General features: G+C 39.7%; 1 protein-coding gene across 4 annotated transcripts in view; it reads left to right on the top strand.

The window, feature by feature from the left end:
- SIL1 (SIL1 nucleotide exchange factor) overlaps window positions 1–19,682 on the top strand; it is a 210,392-nt gene that overhangs the window by 120,229 nt on the left and 70,481 nt on the right. For all 4 annotated transcript variants that reach the window (XR_004318735.1, XM_006180347.3, XM_032476848.1 and 1 more), the window contains 2 exons: window positions 10,392–10,491; window positions 18,100–18,291. Coding sequence is in view for 3 of the 4 variants with exons in the window: in XM_006180347.3 (XP_006180409.1) it covers window positions 10,392–10,491; window positions 18,100–18,291 (292 nt within the window). In the remaining variant the exon portion in view is untranslated. The remainder of the gene's footprint in view (window positions 1–10,391; window positions 10,492–18,099; window positions 18,292–19,682) is intronic.

Below are 19,682 nucleotides of genomic sequence, written 5' to 3'. Positions count from 1 at the left end.
TCAGATTACAGTGTCCATAAAAATAAAGTTGTTTTGGAACATAGCCATGCTCATTCATTTATATATTGTCTTTGGATGCTTTCTTGCTATGCTGGCAGAGTTGAGCAGTTGGAACAATTGTCTGATAAGCCCACAAAGCCTAAAATATTACCTAGTTACTACAGATAGTTTGCTGCTCCTGTTCTGTCTAGTACCAGCATATCTTGTTTTATTGCCTTTCACTTTGTTACACTTTGCAGATATTGTGTTTTTCACAAATTGAAGATTTGTGGCAACCCTGTGTCAGACAAGTCTTTGGGTACCATTTTTCCAACAGTATTTGCTCTCTTCCTGTGTCTGTGTCGTATTTTGGTAATTCTTGAAATATTTCATACTTTTTCATTGTTACTATATTATGGTGATTTGTGATTAGCTCTTTGATGTTACTATTGTAATTGGTTTTTTGGTATTTTTAATATATATTTTTAATTGAAGTATAGTTGATTTACATACAGTGTTGCACTAGTTTCTGGTATACAGCAAAGTGATTCAGTTACATATATGTGTGTATATATTCTTTTTCAGATTCCCTTTTATTATAGTTTATTATATGATATTGAATATAGTTCCTTGTGTTATACAGAAGGACCTTGTTGTTTATCTGCTTTATATATAGTAGTATGTATCTCCTAATTCTAAACTCCTCTAATTTATCCCTTGGTACCCCTGCTTTTCCCCTGTTGTAACCATAAGTTTGTTTTCTGTGTCTGAGTCTGTTTCTATTTTGTAAATAAGTTCATTTTTGTCATTTTTTTTTCAGATTCCTCATATAAGATAACATATTTGTCTTTCTCTGATTTACTTCACTTAGTATGATAATCTCTTTGTTCATCATGTTGCTGCAAATGGCATTATTTAATTCTTTTTAATGGCTGAGTAGTATTCCATTGTATGTATGTAACACAATTTCTTTATCTAGTTGTCTGTCAGTGGACATTTAGGTTGTTTCCATGTCTTGGCTATTGTAAATAGTGCTGCTGTGAACATTGGGGTGCAAGTATCTTTTCGAATTAGAGTTTTCTACTGATGTATACCCAGGAGTGGGATTGTTGGACCATATGGTAAATCTATTTTTAGTTTTTTTAAGGAAACTCCATACTGTGCTCCATAGTGGCTGCACCAATGTACATTCCCACTAACAATGGAGGAGGGTTCCCTTTTCTCCATACCCCCTCCAGCATTTATTGTTTGTAGACTTTTTTGATGATGGCCATTCTGACTGATGGGAGGTGATACCTCTTTGTAGTTTTGTTTTGCATTTTTCTAATAATTAGCGATGTTAAGCATCTTTTCACATGCCTATTGGCCATCTGTGTCTTCTTTGGAGAAATGTCTTTTTAGGTCTTCTGCCCATTTTTTGATTGGGTTGTTTGTTTATTGATATTGAGCTGTATGAACTGTTTGCATATTTTGGAAATTAAGCTCTTGTCAGTCGCATCATTTGCAAGTATTTTCTCCCATTGTATAGGTTGCCTTTTTGTTTTATTTATGGTTTCCTTTGCTATGCAAAAGCTTATAAGTTTGATTAGGTCCCATTTGTTTATTTTTGCTTTTATTCTTTTGCCTTGGGAAACTGACCTAAGAAAACATTGCTACAGAGAATTAGGTCAAAGAATGTTTTGCCTTTGTTCTCTTCTAGAAGTTTTACGGTGTTATGTCTTATATTTAAGTCTTTAAGCCATTTTGAGTTTATCTTTGTGTATGGTGTGAGGGAGTGTTTTAAATTCACTGATACATGCAGCTGTTCAGCTTTCCCAACACTACTTGCTGAAGAGACTGTCTTTTCTTCATTGTATATTCTTACCTCCTTTGTTGAAGATTAATTGACTATAGGTTGTACTGACTTTTGTGTTTTTTAGCTAAGGTACATACATTGTTTTTTAGGCTATCACACACTTTATAGACTATAGTAATATAAACATAACCTTTAAATGCACTGGGAAACCAAAATATGCATATGACTTGTTTTATTGCAATATTAGCTTTATTGTGGTGGTCTGGAACCAAGCCCTCAATATCTCTGAGATATGCCTGTATATGTAAGTATTAGGAATCAGTCATGGAGTTAGTAGGGTTAATATGTAACTCAGTCTTTGGACTTCTTTATTACAACAATATTTTACATTTAGATATGAGGCAGAAAGGGACCTTAGATACCCAATTTTTACCTTTTCCTTTATATACCTGGCAAAAGGTCATCCATCTTGTTCATGTGCACTCATAAGCCCACAAACTAGCTTGATCAAATTTGGACAGTTTTCACTGTTGGAAAATTAAACTTTATGTTATGATACATAAGATAAGGAGATAGTTGTCTTCCTTATAGTCATCCGAAACTGGAAAGGATCATTATTTTCACCCATATCTCTAGATAGACCTGCACCTGTAGTTATATGATGATTACTTTCTCATAACCATCTAAGACAGAATCAAATCTCATTGTTGTGACCCCTGTCAACCTTCCTCCATCCCTAGCATGCATATATGCACATATTTCAGTGTCTCAAAGTATTTAGGAAGGCTTTTCTCACATCTAAGCCAAGTCTTATTTTCTGAATGAGAAGGCTGTTTTTTCCCTGGTTTAAGAGTATTGAGTTAGAGGATTTTCCGAACATGATGGTGGAGTAATAGGACAACGAGCTCACCTCTTCTCGTGACTACAGAACCACAACTGAGTGCAAAACAACCATCTGGAAAAAAAAAAAAAGACTGGAACCTAGCAAAAAAGATTTTCAACTGGAAACCCCAGCGGGGACGTTTGGAGGGTCATGCTCCCGATATAATCGGGCCCCTTCCTACCCGGGTTGGGGGAACCACAAGATGAAGAATAATTAAGTCACAGAGGCCCTCCCACAGGAGTGAGAGTTCTGAGCCCCATGTCAGGCTCCCCATCCCAGGGTTCCAGCATTGGTAGGAGGAGGAGACCCCAGGACATCTGGTTTTGGACAGTGGGGCTTAACTCCAGGAGCCTGACAGAACTAGGGGAAACAGAGACTTCATTCTTTTGGGAAGCGTACACAGAATCTCGTGTGTGCCAGGTCCAAGGGCAGAGGCAGTGATTTCATAGGAACCTGGGCCAGACTTGCCTGCTGGTTTTGAAAGGTCTCCTGAGGAGGTAGCAGAAGCTCACCTAAGGGATATAAAAGCTGGTGGTGGACATTCCAGGATTGTTTATCTACATGAGCTTTCCTGGTAGCTGACATCTTATTAGCACCAAGACCTAGTCCCACCCAACAGCCTGCAGGGAAGCCTCAGGCCAAACAACATACTGGGTGGGAACACAGCCCCACCCATCAGCTGACTTTCTAAGCCACAAAGTCCTCTAGACAAAGCTCTACCCCCGAGAGGTCTAGGACCAAGATTCATCCAGCAGTGGTCAGGCACCAACTCCTCCTGACAGGAAACCTGCATAAGCCTCTAGTCCATCCTCATCCACCAAGGGACAGATACTAGAAATAAGAAAACAATCCCAAAGCCTATGGAAGGAATCCACAGACACAGGCCAGACTCTACCCTGGGACTGGCTGGACCCTGGCCCTTGGGTGACAAGAGAGGAATGTACTGCTGGGACACACAGGAGGTCTCACACAGATGGCTACCTCTCCAAGGTCAAGAATCGTAACTAACCTACCTAAAAATACAAATAGAAAGGTAGATACTATGAGGCAGCCGAGGAATATCTCCCAGGCCAAAGCACAAGATAAAATCCCAGAAGAAGAGATAAGTGATGAGGAGGTAGGCAATTTATCTGAGAGAGAGTTTAGAGTAATGATGGTGAAGATGTTTAGAGAACTCAAGAGGAGTACAGATGCACAGAGCAAAATTTTTAGCAAAGAGTTGTAAAATACAAAGACTACCCAAACACAGTTGAAGAATAAAATCACTGAAATGAATAACACACTAGAAGGAACCAAGAATAGACAAAATGAGGCAGAAGAATGAATCGGTAAACTAGAAGACAGATTAGTGGAAATCACTACACAGAACAGGAAAAAGGAATGAAAGAAATGAGGATAATTTAAGAGAACTCTGGAACAACATGAAGCACACTAGTATTCTCATTATAGAGATCCCAGAAAGAGAAGAGAGAGAGAAAGAAACTGAGAAAATTTTTGAGGAGGTAATAACCGAAAGCTTCCCTAACTTGGGAAAGGAAACAGTCACCCAAGTCTAGGAAGTGCAGAGAGTTCCACACAGGATCAACCCAAAGAGGAACACACTGAGACACGTAGTAATCAAATTAAGAAAAATTAAGGATAAGAAGAAAACATTAAAATCAGCAAGAGAACAGCAACAAATAACATAAAAGGAAACTCCCAAGGTTATCAGCTGATTTTTCAGCAGAAATGCTACAGGCCAGAAGGGAGTGGCATGATATATTCAAAGTGATGAAAGGGGGAAACTTACAACCAAAAATACTCTATCCAGCAAGGTTCTCATTCAGATTTGATGGCGAAATCAACAGCTTCACAGATAAACAAAAGCTTAAAGAATTCAGCACCACCAAACCAGCTTTATAACAAATGTTAAAGGAACTTCTCTAGTCATCAAACCATAAGGAAAGAGAGAAAAATACGACCTACAAAAAATTGCTTTGGCAATTAGAGGTCTTTTATGATTCCATATAAATTCTGAAATTGTACTAGTTCTGTGAAAAATGCATTTTGACAGGGGTTGCAATGAATTTGTAGATTGCTTTAGGTAGTACAGCCATTTTGATAAGGTTGATTCTTCCAGTCTGAGAGCACAAGATATCTTTCCATTTCTTTGTTATCTTCAATTTCCTTCATCAGTGTTTTATAGTTTTCAAAGTATAGGTAACCTCTTTGGTTCAGTTTATTTCTAGGTATTTTCTTGTTTTTGATGTAATAGAAATGTTTATGCCAGTTACAAAATTCTGGTTTTTGAAGTAAAAAAAAAAAAAAGTGAACGAAGGGCCTCAAATGGCAAAATATCCTTCCTTTTTATAGGTGAGTTGTATTTCATTACATATAATATGCTGCATCTTCTTTATCCATTCATGTATTGATGTACACTTAGGATGCTTCCATATCTTAGCAATGACAAACAATGTTGCTACTAATAACGAGGTATATGTACCTTTTTGAATTAATGTTTTTGTTTTTCTCGGATATATGCCCAAGAGTGGAATTGCTGGGCCATATGATGGTTCTATTTTTAGTTTTTTGAGAAACCTCCGTATTGCTTTCCATAGTGGCTGCACCAATTTACATTCCTACCAACAGTGTACAAGGATTCCCTTTTGTCCACATCCTTGCCAGCATTTATTTGTGTTCTCTTTGATGATGGCCATTCTGACAGGTGTGAGATGATATCTCAATGTGATTTTGATTTGCATTTCCCTCATATTAGTGATGTTGAGCAACTTTTCATGTTCCTGTTGGCCATCTGCGTTTCCTCGTTTGGAAAAATGTCTGTTCAGTTCTTCTGCCCATATTTTAAATGGGTTGGTTGGTTGTTGTTTGCTTTTTAATTGGAGTACAGTTGATTTAAAATGTGTTAGTTTCTGGTGTACAGCATGGATGGACTTGGTGGGCATTATGCTAAGTGAAATAAGACAAAGAAACACAAATACTGTAAGATATTACGTGTGGAGTCTAAAAAAAAAATACAACAAACTGGTGAGTATAACAGAAAAGAAGCAGAGTCATAGATGTAGAGAAGGAACTAGTGGTTACCATTGGGGAGAGGGAAGGGGGAGGGGAAAGATGGAGGTGGAGGCTTAAGAGGTGAAAACTATCAGGTATAAAATAAGCAACAAGGATGTATTATCCAATATGGGGAATATAGCCAATATTTTATAATAACTATAAATGATTATAACCTTTAAAAATTGTGAATTATATATTATATACCTATACCATATAATATTGTACCTCAACTATAATTTAAAAAATATGATATTATTAAATAAATACATAAATTTTTTTAAATGCAAAAAAAGAATATTAAGTTAGGAAGTTGATTAATTTGGAGCTCTTTATTGGTTGGCTTTAATACTATGGAAAGTGATTTCTCCAATATCTGACCATAGGTCATCAGTAGGAACACTTATTGCTTTGTCTGTGGCTCCTACCTCTTTAGAATACAAAGCAGAGCCATCCATGTGGTCTGTAGTAGACACACCATAAGAGAGAAGTATTTGTCCCCATTCCTGCCTCTCTACTTTTCTCCTTTGGAATGTTTCTGAGGGCTCTGCCTTGGAATGGATATCCTCCAGGATATGCTGGACATGCCCTCTTCCTTCTTAGCATTTATTACCAGTGGCAAGCCTGTCTGAACAGAAGCCCAAAGGCACTGACAAGGTGGTATGGGTGTTCACCGCTTTGAGCTCTGAGTCTCTCGTTGTCTTTGGTGGTGACTTCTTCCACCTGGGATAGACCTCATCCTGTGTTCCTTCAATTCCACTTCACAGCGTCTTCCTGCCTCTTTAGTTCTGGAGTGGGAACAGAGGCCAAATGGCACAGCTAATTTTCAAAATTGTTACAGTGTTTGGGGAACAAGATTCACAGCTTTACATGAGATTGTCAAAGTTGGTGATCCTGCATAGTTAAGAACCACTAGCTAGAGAGGGGTAGGAATAGTCCATTCAGCCCAATCCGTGGCAGCTTCTCCACTAGTTAGTTCTGCTGGACGAGTGACTGGCCACGCTACTACCTAGGGCTATAATGCCTGTGGACTCTAAAGCTTGAGACAGGTTCCCTGAATCTGACTTGTCCCAGAGGATTCTCTTGGCACTGCCTACATTCAGTGTATAGTTGGCACCCAGTAGGTTTTCCTCTTACTCTTAATGTATTAGCATTGCCATTGCCACTGGTCTTAGTCTATGTTCCTGCAACCTCTCCATAGTACCTCTCCATCTCTTTTTTTGCCCTAGAAAACCAGCTTCTTTGAATCATTCTCCTGTGTTTAGAGGAATAGGGGACAAACTACATCGAAGTTGTTCCATCTTGGATTGAACATTTACCATGGTATAATACGGTATGTAGTTAAGGGAGTGGGCCAAGGAGAGAGCCATTTACTTACTCCGTTCACTCATCTCACAAAGCACCTATGGAGTGCCTATGTTCCAGGCATTGGAGGTACACTAGTAAACAAAACAGACAAGATGCTGGATTCACTGAGGCTGGCAGGCAGGAAAAGAGATAAATAAACACAAAGGTAAGGTAATTACAGATTGTAATAAATACTAGGGAAGAAATAAACAAGGTGACTAGTCCCTGGGGGAGGCTGCTGTAGATAGGATGGTTTGAGAAGTCCTTGTCAAGATGAAGTTTGAACTGAGACCTGAAGAATGAGGGGCATTTAGTCACGCAAAGGGTTAATTTTATAGGTTTAGGGTTACAGCATTTCAGGCAGAAAGAACAAGAAGAGTTCCTGGCTTTGTTATGGAAAGGGCTTTGTCAAGTTGAAGAAACAGGGAAATGATCAAGATGAGTAGAGAGTAGGAGAAGGAAGAAGACTAATATGAGATGAGATTGGAAAGGTAGAAGGGGCCAGGTCATGTGGAATTTTGAGGAGCATGTTGAATGTTCTTCAGTTAAGTAGAACAGTAATGGAAAGCCTTTGGAGGATTTTGGATGGGACAGTAATTTAATGTAATGTAGTTTAGCAAGATCACTCTAGTTTCTAGGTATATGGAGAATAGATTGAAGTGGACAGAAGACAATGCACAGAGACAGTTGGAATGTCATTTAAGTGGGTCAGGCAGAACATAATGGTGGCTCAGTCTAGGGTGTCATAGTTGAGGAGTGGATGGATTAGGAGATTTAATTTGTAGGTAGTGGCAATAGGACTTGCTTATGATTAGGATGTAGGGGTTGAAAAAAGGGGTAGGCATTCAGGGTAAAGCTTCATATTGGGATTTGTACAGCTAGGTACTTGAAGGTAATATTTATTGAAATAGAAAAGATTGTGAGAGGGACACATATATGGGGAGAACCATCAAGACCTAGGTTTTAGATATAGTAAGTGTGGAGTGGCTGTTAAACATCCTCGATCCAAGATGTGTCAGTTAGGTAGTTATACAGGAGTCTGGCTGGTACTCAGGGGAGCAGTTTGGGTCAAAGATACACATTTGGGCATCACTGCTCGATAGATATTTTAAAAGATCTAGGGAAGACTATAGAGATAGAGAAGAAAAGATTGTCCAGGGTTGAACTCCCAAGCTGTTCAGCATATACGGTTCAGGTAGGAGACAAGGAATTGACAAGAGGAATTAGAGAAGGAGTAAGGAAGGGGAAGAACCAGGAGTGTGTGGCAATAAGAAGCCAGGAAAGGAGGGTATTTTAAGGAGGGAACTGTGTAAATGCTGCTTAGTGGCTGAGGAATTTGGCCACCAATTATTGGTAATTCTGGTGAGCAGTTTTAGTAGTTGTTTAGTAGAGTTTAGTAGACCTGCAGAATCCAGGTCAATGCATATGGCAATGTAAATAACATTGAAGGAGGTGTGGATAGTGAATGAAGACAATGTGTTCATGTAGTTTTACTCTGAACAGGATCAGGGAATTTGCATGATAGATAGAAATTGTGGAGTCAAAGGAGTATTGGTATGCTGGTGGGAATAATTCGGTCAAGGAACAATTGATGCAGGCAGGTGGGAGTGGTATAATTATGGGAGTTAAAGCTTTTGATAAGGTAACTGGGATATCCAGCCTAAGTTTAGTAGGAGCAGGAACACAGTCATCCATCCTAATAGAAAGGATAACAGAAAATGTAGATTCAGATGCAGGTTGATGTATAGAGCTGATGCTGGGAGGAAGAGGGAATACTTGATGTTAACATCTATTTTTCTTAGTGAAGAATGACGTGAGAATACCAGCTGAGGATAGTTGTGTGTGTGCCTGTTAGCATGGAGGCACACATGTGCACACTTGTTTGTGTGTAGTTGGGGCTGAGAGTGGGTGATGATAGATGGCCTAGGAGAGTGGGACTTTAGGCAGTAAACAGAGATACAGACATGATAAGATTATTCCTGACCAAGTCTTGGAGGAAGGAGGAGATAATCTATTAAAGTTATGGCCCTAAATACTTAGCTCACTTTTACAGGCAAGAGGCAGGGCAGTGGAATCCTCATGCATCTGGCAGGAGGGGGATTCTTTCCCCTTCCTGATAAAATGGTAGTAGTGATTTAAATGAAATATTACTTCCAAAAGATTAAAATAGTGCCTGACACATGGTTAATTGCTCAATTAATGGGATAATTAGCTGTTATTAATTAGTTTAGGGGGACTGAGGTTTAAAGAAGACAAGCGTTTTTCTCAGGGCCCTAAGGGGGTCTCTAGGATGGATCAAAGACTGAGTGAGTACCTATCATGAGAACTGAGGCCTGCTAGGATCTTGGACCACAAGACTGATGTGCTTATCTCGCCTGGAGTGGAGCAGTCGAGTAGTCCTGTCTTCCCCAACCTTTTGTGTTTCTCCTAGGTTGAACGTAACCACCATACCGGCTGGACAGTCTTGTCAAGCACAGCCCACATTCCACACTTCCCTTTGTCTGTTTGTATCACTCTTTTTCTTACCTTTCTTCAGTGAACTGAAATGAGTGCTGGTGGCAAAATCTGTCTTCCACCTCCCAACCCATGAATGCCTTCTCTGTAGTCAAGATGAATGGTTGTGGTTTGGATCAGCTCCAGGGGTCTTCATGAGGGTGCCCTTATAGTCTTTGCCAGGTTCCTAACGTTATATCCACATTGATTCCTTTCCTCTCTCTCCTTGGAGGCTGGCTATGGAGGGTGGTTGGCTTTGATTTTAGTCCTTGATATCTCAAACCCATTCCTTTGTCACGTTGACCCATGTCTCCTGCATCTATTCTGTGCTCAGGGGTTGGTCTTAAAGGTATGAAGTTATCCAACTTATTTTTGTAAGGACAGACTGACTTATCGAATCAGGTCAGGTACACGCTTAGGAGGCTCAGGTCCTTGTTGGTCCCTTTCCTAGAAGAATATAAATAGGGTGTATGTTAGTTCCTCTGTTTGTGCCCTCTAGGAGGTCTTAATCTTGCATGTGCTGAGAGCAGCATTGCACAGACATTCCAGACTTCTTTCTGCCTGAGGAGTTGGCTGAGAGCTCTTTGTTCATGATGTGCCTCTGTCTGCCCCATGCCATTTCTTCCTCTTTCATGACGTGACCCCATCTTCATCGCTTTCCTCCTCTAGCTTCAAGGTAAGATCATCCTGTTGGACTTTGGGCTGAACCTGGCGAAGATAGAATAGCATGCTCTGAGTTAGAGCTGGCCTGACTTAGCTCTCCTTGGAGTGCCAGCAACCCAGGGTTTTCTTTCTTGGGAAAGATGGTGCCTCCCTTCTGACTTGCAGCTTCTCTTTGGACAGGCTGGACATCAACGGTAACACCTACACGTCTCAGGACCTCAAGAGTGCACTGGCAAAATTCAAGGAGGGGGCAGAGATGGAGAGTTCAAAGGAAGACAAGGTATATGATGTTCTTTATAGAGAATTAGTATAATCCTGTATGATGGCCTTGAAGGATTTCCTGAAGCTTTTGCAATAAACATGGGAGAGTAATAGTAATATTGTAAAATAATTTAAAGAGCAGTTAATATCGTCTAAATAACCCTTTATAGACTATTAAAAAGATGCTGGGACCATTTCTGTCATTGTTTAGGTTAGGATCCAACTTCCTGATACATACTTGAAAATTGACGCACAAAGCAGAGATAGCCATACTCTCCATTATCACAGATATGAGTGAGGAGAATAGAGATTAAAACCCAAGTCTCTTCACTTACACTGGGATTAGACACAAGCTTAAAGGACAGAGGAACTAGGCCAGGAAGGAAGAAGCCCAAGTCCTTGTCTTTATCCTTGTCCTTTGAATATGTAGCAAACTTTTTACAGGCCTCAGGTTCCTTAAATGTACAACACAGGGCTGGGGCAAGAGGATAGCTGAGGTTTCCTCCAGCTTTAAATTTGTTTACAAGCTAAGGGAATGAGAAGGAAATTTGCAGCCCCTTGGTTATCCCCCATAATGTCTGGAATGGAATGTAGATACCCACCTACCAGAAAGAAATCTTACTCTTAGATGGATTATGAATGCATGTGATAGCCAGAAAATGTTGCAAATCATTTTTTACATTTCCACTTGATTCTTGTCCTTAAAAGAACCTCCTCCCATGGCTGCCTTGCAGACCTTTCTAAGTTCTCCCTCCCTCTTTCCCTCTTCACAGCACCCTTTGCCTTGTGTATCTCTCTGTCCCCACCCCATAATTCTGGCAGTATTTTAAAGGGGCAGCATCAGGTTCCTGATAGCCTATTGGTTAGTGAAGGAAGCCTTACATTCCTCAGATCCTTCAGAACAAAATATTTCTGAGACGAATAGACTTTTTTTCCTTTTTGGTGTTGGGGAGGACCTAAGGAGGGGGTGTTAATACGCAGGCCAAGTCTCCATGTCTTTACTAAAGTCACATCTCCCAGTGTGGAAAGTATATGTGGTATGAGAAGGTGAGTAGCGGAATGGCAGCAGTGGTGGTGAAGGAAGGTGATGCATAAAATTATATCCTACTGTGGGTATAGTAACTAGGGGAAGGGGCAGGTGGTGAGAAAAAGCAAATCCCCTGCCATGTAATTGTGAGGCCAGCAGAGAAGAGCAGTGCATACCCAGGTGCCTAGAGCAGAAATTGGTGTTCCTATGGCCATGGGTTGGGCTCATTCCTACTCGATACTCCCTTACCATGAGCACCACATGGGGCTGATGGGAACATAAAAGTCATTCCTTGTTTGATGTCTTCTCTGCGGATGGAGGGCCCTGTCTCTTCTCTTTGTTCTCTTTAGTGACATTCTTCTCCCATAATTCAGTTACTGTAGAAAAATATGAATATTATGAAAATATTTTTAAATGCAAAAGCAAAGGATTATTTAAGTTTTCAGTTGCTGTTTTTTTAATTTAAAAATAATCCTTTCCCTGTGCAAGGAAAGATCGCAATCCTGGTAACTAAATGCAGCACCCCTGTACCAGCTAATTTGAGTCAGCAGCCACTTCTGAGCTATGGCTGCCACACTCTCTCTTTTACTTTTGTGGAGCTTAGGTGGTTAGCTCTTTCACTAAGGTGCTGGGTCTTGGGGTCTTTCTCCCACTTTCATTTGGAGCCTTTCTGGACTGACTCAGCTCACTGCCAGTGCATTGGGACTGGCAAATAAATTAACTTGAAGAAGGTTGGAGAGTTTCTTACGTGTCTCAGGCTCCTGGCTGGAGATGCCATTATACTTTTTGTTCGGTCTTTAAAGAAGATCTTTGCATGGTAAGTTGCAAATACAGGATGGTGCTTTTACTTTATATATAAAGACAGTACTGTGAGATATTGTGTCATGTTATATCAACTGAGTGGATTTCTTTTGTACTTGATTTGGGGAGGGAGGACATCAATTCCATTATATCCATTGGTACCTTATTGGATCTAAGTGAATCAGTCCTTCCCAGAGTTCCATGCTTTGAGGAAAAGCTCAGTCTTGCCCAACACATTTGGATCATTGTTGTTGAATCTGATCTCTTCATCCCCCTATTATCATACAAATTGCTTGATGCTTTATGCTTTATCATGTCACCTGTTGTTCATCTGTGTCCATAAATTGCTCCATTTAAAAATAGAGCCTTCTTAAACTTTTGATTCTGGACAAGGTGAGGTAGACTCATTTCTCTGTATTCCTCCTGCTAAGAACAACTAAAAGCCCTGGACATAATACTAAAAGCAATATAAGAAGACTTTAAAGGTGGGAAGAAGAAGGTAGATTGGCTAGGGACTCTGGAATTTGAGGGATGACATGCTAGTGAGTCCTGGCTTTCTTTTTTCCCTCTGTGTATCCCAGAGTAGGCACTGGAGAAGCCCATATCATGGAAATGCCAACAGGTGCAGATAGAAAAAAGGCCCTAAGAAAAGTCTGCTCTTTCAGGAGAAGGGCAGCCTAATAGAGAAAAAACCTTTTGACAATATCTATTCTGCTTTAGCCAAAGACCATGGAAATCTCCCCACCTCCCTGAGTGCTAGTGGAAGTTGAATGGGGAAGTTGGATTTCCACCTTCCACCTTGTATAGTGTAGCAAAGCTGTACTCTGATTCCTCCACCAGAGTGGTGTCAGCAGAAGCTGAGTGGGGAGCCTGAAATTGCACCCCCTCTGGTGGCGGTAGACGATGTCAGGCAGTGCTTTGCTACCTCAACCAAGGTGGTGTTGGCAGGAATTGAGCTGAATTTCTACCCTCTGCTCAGTGGTATAGTGCTATTCTCTGCTTCTCCCACTGGTGTGGTACCAACAAAGACAAGTGTGGAGCCTAGCTTTGTACCTTCCACATGGGTGTAGCAAGCTGCTTGTCCTGTTAGGATGGTGTCAGTAGAGGCCAAGAAGGGAACCTGAATGTCCATCCTCTGTCTGGCAGCAACAAGGTAGTTTTTCAGTTCTCTTAGCTGCGCTGATGCCAGTGGGGGTTGAATAGAGAGTCTGTGCTTCTACCCTCCAGCTGGTGGGAACAAGGCAGCATGAGGCAGCATTCTGCTCCCCACATGGGGCAATGTCAGTGGGGTAAGTGAGGAACCTGAACTTCTATCCCCAGATCAGCAGCAATGAGGCAGTGTTTCAGTTCCCTCACCAGGGTGATGTTAGGAGAGGCCAAGGAAGGACTTCCATTCCCAATGTTGAATGTCTGGTGGTGGCAGGTGATGCTTTTCCTTCTCCTAACTGGAGATTGATGGCAGAATTTGGGAGAGAAGGGAGCTGGAGAAAGATATTTTGTAAATGAAGTCCTGGGCATACTTGCTGGTGGCCCACAAGAGAAACTGACTAGAATTAATACAGCAGAAGATTTGAGAACTGACCCACAGTGTTGAATACTGCCCAGATTTCTAGATTAGCTTTGGGTAACACACAAAGGAAGCAGACCAAAATAACACTGCAAAGGCTCTGAAAACTAAATTGTCTTGGGGTCACAACCATACAAGAAGGCTAGAACTAAGATATTAAACCTAAACAGTGTGACTGCCTACTGAAAAGAAACATTGGGTAGAATTCAGAGTACTGTAAGACTCAAAATGTCCAGGATACCGAAAATCACTCATCATACCAAGAACCAGAAAAATCAGAACTCGAATTAGAAAAGACAATTAACTGATGCAAACAGTGAGATGACTCAGAAGTTGGTGTTATCTAACAAGGATTTTAAAATAGCTGTCATAAAAATGCTTCAAGCAATTATAAATACTCTTGAAACAAATGATAACCTCAGCAAAGAAATAAAAGATATAGAAAGAATGGAATTTTAGAATTGAAAAATACAACTAAAAATTAGGGAAAAAATCACAGCATAGTCTTAATTGTAGAATAGAGAGGAGACTTAGAAAAGAATTAGTGAACCTGATGACAGATAAAAAATATTCTAAATAATAGAAAATAGGTTGGAAAAAAATGAACAGAGACTTAAGGACTTGTAGGAAAACAGAAAATCTAACATTTGTGTCTCAGAGTTTCAGAAGGAGAGGAGAAAGAATATGGGGCTGAAAAATTAATCAAAGAAAAGAGATGGAAAACTCCCCACATTGGTGAAAGATATAAACCCACAGATTTATGAAGCTGAATGAATTCTATAACAGATAAATTCAAAGAAGTAAACACCATGACACATCACAGTCAACCTTCTGAAAACTAAAGACAGAAAAAAAAAAAAACTTTGTGAAAAAAAAAAAGTGACAATGAATACATGTATGTTCATGTATAATTGAAAAATTGTGCTCTACACTGGAATTTGTCACAACATTGTAAAATGACTATAACTCAATAAAAAATGTTAAAAAAAAAAAACAACAACTTTGAAATCAGCTGGATAGAAACAACACCTTATCTACAGGGAGCAATGATTGAATGACAACATAGTTTTCATCTGATACCACAGACACCAAAAGTATGTGGCACATTTTTCAAGTGCAGAAAAAAACTCTCCACTCAGAATTCTATAGCCAGTGAAAATATCCTTCAGGAGTGGAAGGAAGGAAATCAGGATGTTCTCATACAAAAGAAAATTATAAGTATTTATTACCAGTCAACCTACCTAAAGAATGACTAAAGAATATTCTTTAAATAGAAGGGAAATAATAATAGAAGGAAACACAGACCATCAGGAATAAACGTGAACCATCAGGAAAAAGCAAAGAACAATCAAATGAATAACAATAAGGGAAAATATAATAGACTGTCCTTCTCTGGAGTTCTTTAAATTATGTTTGATTATTGAAGCAAAAATTATGTCATCTGTAGTCCCATATATGTTCAATATGAATTTCACTGCCAGAGTTATCACTTTTTGTTTCTGTGCTGCACTCTGTCAGCTTTGTTGATTAGTTCTCTCTTTTTAAATTATCCATTTTTATGAAATATTAATATGGGTTTATCCTTGGGGGATGAGGAGGCCATACAACCACACATTGACATCTGTGTATGATTTGAATAATGAATGCACAGTAAGTGACCAGTCCCTGACAGACTTTGAAAAAAGTGATGTGATCAGCCACTGATCATGGTTTGCATTTATGTTATTTACATAGTGACTTATGGACTGAAGAGCTATCAGCAACGTTGGTACTTAATACAATTAAAGTAAATATGACAACTGAAGTGACAACTGAAACACAAGTCATGTTGGGAGACTAGTGTTATTTAAGCTGTGGTATTTGAAATTGATGCATATCAGATCTGTGCAAAGCAAGGACTGTCTGTCTGATGAAAGACTTGTATCTATCTAGAACATAAAAAGAACTCTTAAAACTCGATAGTAACAACCAATAACCAGTTTGAAAATGGGCAGAGGATATGAACAAACATTTCACTGAAGAGGATATGTGGATGGCAAATAAGTACCTGAAAAAAATTTTAACGTCATTAGCTGTTAGAGATTTGCAAATTAAATCCACCACCAATCCACAGACATCTATTAGAATACCTATAATAAAAATAATACTAAATCCTAGTGAGGATGTGGAGAATCTGGGTCTTTTATACATTATTGGTGGGAGTAGGAAGTGGTACAGACACTCTGGAAGATAGTTTGGCTGTTTCTTATGAAACCAATCATACGACCCAGCAGTTGCACTCTTGGGCATTTATCCCAGAGAAATAAGAATTTAAGTTTATTTTAAAAACCCCTATACAAATGTTCATTCAGTTTTATTCATAATATCCCAAACCTGGAAACAACTCAAACATTCTTGAACAGGTGAATGGTTTAACATCTGTACATCTTTTACAATGGAATAGTGTTCAGCATTAAAAAGAAATAAACCATTGATATGTGCAGTAACTTGGATAGATCTGAAATGCATTATGTTCAGTAAAAAAGGCCAATCTCAAAAAACTTACGGACTGTATGGTTCTATCTATATAACATTCTCCAAATGCCAGAATTGTAGAGATGGAGAACAAGTTAGTGGTTGCCAGGTATAGAGACAGGAGGGAGAGGGTGAGAGCATGAGGTGCAGCTGTAAAGGAGCACAGTGAAGTTGTTTCATGGTGATGGAACAGTTCTATAGCTTCATTGTTCTGGTGGTTACATGAATCTGTATATTACATAAAATTGTATAGAATGATAAACACACATCCATGGAAATGTGTACATATAAAAGCTGGTGAAATCTGAATAAGGTATGTAGTCTAGTTAATTGTACCTGAATGAGGTATGTGGTCTAGTACCTATGTCATTTTCTTGGTTTTGACATTGTACTGTTGTTACATAAGATATTACCATCGGGGGAAGCTGAATGAAGGGTACATAGTACTCTCTGTACTATTTTTATAACTTCCTGTGAGTTTATAATTATTGCAAAATAAAAAAAATAGTTTTGTTAAAGGCCTTCCTGAGGGCCAGGCATACATCATTTTTGAGGCAAAGGTGACTAGTTTCTTATCCTGCTCACTTGTCTGTCATCCCACAGCTCTAGGCAGTGACTCAGCTTTCCCAGATCCCTTAGCCTGGCCTTTGGCAGCCACCCAGACTCCTCTAGCTGGAGATAGGGAGAGCATTTCACTGTTGTTTTAGCCTAAAAGAGAAAAATATGGCACCGTATAGATGTGATTGCTCTGCTGGGAACTTGTCCTTTTTTAAGAGAGGCTGATTCATTTCTTTGGTTGGTGTTTCTGTGGAGTGCTTATCACTGGGGAGAAAACCTAATGGTAATAGATGAGCAATTTGGAGCTGACAGCTACTCATCATCCTGCTTTTTATAAATATATGTACCTTTTAATTATTCTTGGAAGATAGACCCAAACCCATGTGACCTTTCAGATTTTCTTTATAAGCACTATCTAAAACTGTTAAGAAAACAGGGAGTGTCACATGTATAAAATAAATTAAAGTCTTTTATTCACCTCCAACATAACTTCATTTTTTAAATCTTTATATGTGTGTGGGGTGGGGAGGGAGTGAGCGAAAATTGTTTGAGGCTTCAGTATAGTACATACAGTAATTTAGCCACTTCAAACAGTTGAACAAATTGTACACCTGTAGTTAGATTGACAGTAATGACAATGATTTAATTTTCATCAGCAGATTGCTCCCACTCTGACAGCTCTTTACCCACGGTATCCTATTCCGGGTTTCCCTAAAATGTTGCTGGATTGGGCAGGGCGCAAAGCAAAGATACTCTATGATTTCTAGAAGAAAGAGGACCAAGGTGTAGATTATTCCACTTTAGACTTCAGTCTTCCCATGTGACGTTAGGGGTTGGATGTAAGCTTGCATTGCTTCCCCTGACCTCAGTGATTGTAACAAGAAGACTTTACATTCTTCCTGAGCATTGGAAGTCAGACTGTGGTAAGTGAACCTTCGAAAATCTTGAGTGTGTCCTTAGGGCAGAAGGCTATACAGGTAGACTCTGAGAGCTCTCTCCTCTGGGCATCTTAGAAGGCATTAGGATTCTTGATAGCGCAGATTAAAGAAAGTTGTGTCCTGGAGCAGCAGTTGAGGATGGGCATCCATGGTAGACCACAGGAGTCTTGGGGAGATGTTCCCAATTGATTTAATTAATCATCCCTTTGCTCTTCTCCTTAGGCAAGGCAGGCCAAGGTTAAACGGCTCTTCCGCCCCATTGAGGAGCTGAAGAAGGACTTTGAGGAGCTGAATGTTGTCATTGAGACTGACATGCAGATCATGGTACGGCTGATCAACAAGTTCAATAGTTCCAGCTCCAGCCTGGAAGAAAAGATTGCTGCACTCTTTGATCTTGAATATTATGTCCATCAGGTATTGTATTTCATTGTCTGTAAGTCTGACTTTTAACTAACAACTCCAAAAATAACTCCTCTATCCTAGGCTCTAAGAAAATATTGTTGGCATCTTTACTTCTGTCCCGAGGTGTGCAGCATTTTTAATCTAGGCCAATATATATTGTAGTAAGACAGATTCTTAGAGACTGGGGCCAGCTTCTTTTTCATTTGGAGTGTTACTTTGTTTAATTTTTCAACACTGAGGATACAGCAGAGGTAAAATAGATGTGATCCTTATTCCACGTAGCTTCTAATCTGAAGAGAGCAATTCAATAATGAACAATTGAACAATGAACAAATGAACAGTTTAATGAGATAGTTTAACATTGTGATAAGGGCTCCAGAGGGTCATGTAGGAGTATATAACAGGGGACCTAGGCCTAGTCAGGGATATTGGTGAAGGCATCTCTGAAGATGTGACATTTAGGATGAGCATTAAAGGGTGATTAGGGGTTGGCTAGGCAAAGAGAGGAGATTAGAGTAGGGGGTGGCAAACTATGACCTGCTTTTGTAAACAAGGTTTTATTGGAACACAGTCACACCTATTTGTTTATGTATTTTTTTTAAATTGTTTTTGACTGTTTTTATGCCACAATAGCAGAGTTGAGTAGTTGTGACAGAAACCATATGGCTCACAAAACCAAAAATATTTACTATCAGGCCCTTTAGGAAAAGTTTGCCACCCATTGGATTAGAGCATTCCAGGCAGAGGAAATAGCATGTGCAGAAATTCTGAGTCAGAGAAAAGCTTGATGAGCTTGAGGACCTGGAAAATACGGTGGTGACTGGAGCACAGAGACCAGAGGGTGGGGTGTCATCGATAAAGTGGAAAGGTCAGGGAGTCACAGAGGTGGGGATGGGAAAATCATGCTCTTCATGATTTTATCCTTGATCCTAATAACCATAGGAGAATTTGAAGCAGGGAAATGACTGGTCAGACTTGTGCCACAATTATAATTTTTATTGATTATTATTGTATACAAGGCACATATTCAAATGCCTTGTACAAATTAATTCACTGGCTTCCACACCTGCCTTTGAGTGGGCACTACTATTAATCCCATCTTGTAACTGAGGTAAATAAATTACAGGTCACCTGTGATTGCCCAAGGTCACCCAGTTAGTGAGTGGTAGAGCTGGAATTTGCAACAAGGTCTGTCTGACCTTTTGGCCCTTCTGCCTCACACAGGATACTGGTACCATCTGAATGAAGCTCAGAAGAGTATAGGTGAATCTAAGTTGAAGGAGCCGAGAGAAGCCATTTATTTATTCAGTAAATTGATTTATTGCATGCCTGTTAAGTTCCAGGCACTTAAGATACATTTGTGAACAAAATTGAAGCTTACCTTCTAGCAGATGCAGATAGAC

This window comes from Camelus ferus, chromosome 3 (assembly GCF_009834535.1).
Source record: "Camelus ferus isolate YT-003-E chromosome 3, BCGSAC_Cfer_1.0, whole genome shotgun sequence".
Taxonomy (NCBI): Eukaryota; Metazoa; Chordata; class Mammalia; order Artiodactyla; family Camelidae; genus Camelus; species Camelus ferus.
Note: the sequence above shows the minus strand (reverse complement) of the source record. Positions and strands in the feature narration are given on the sequence as shown.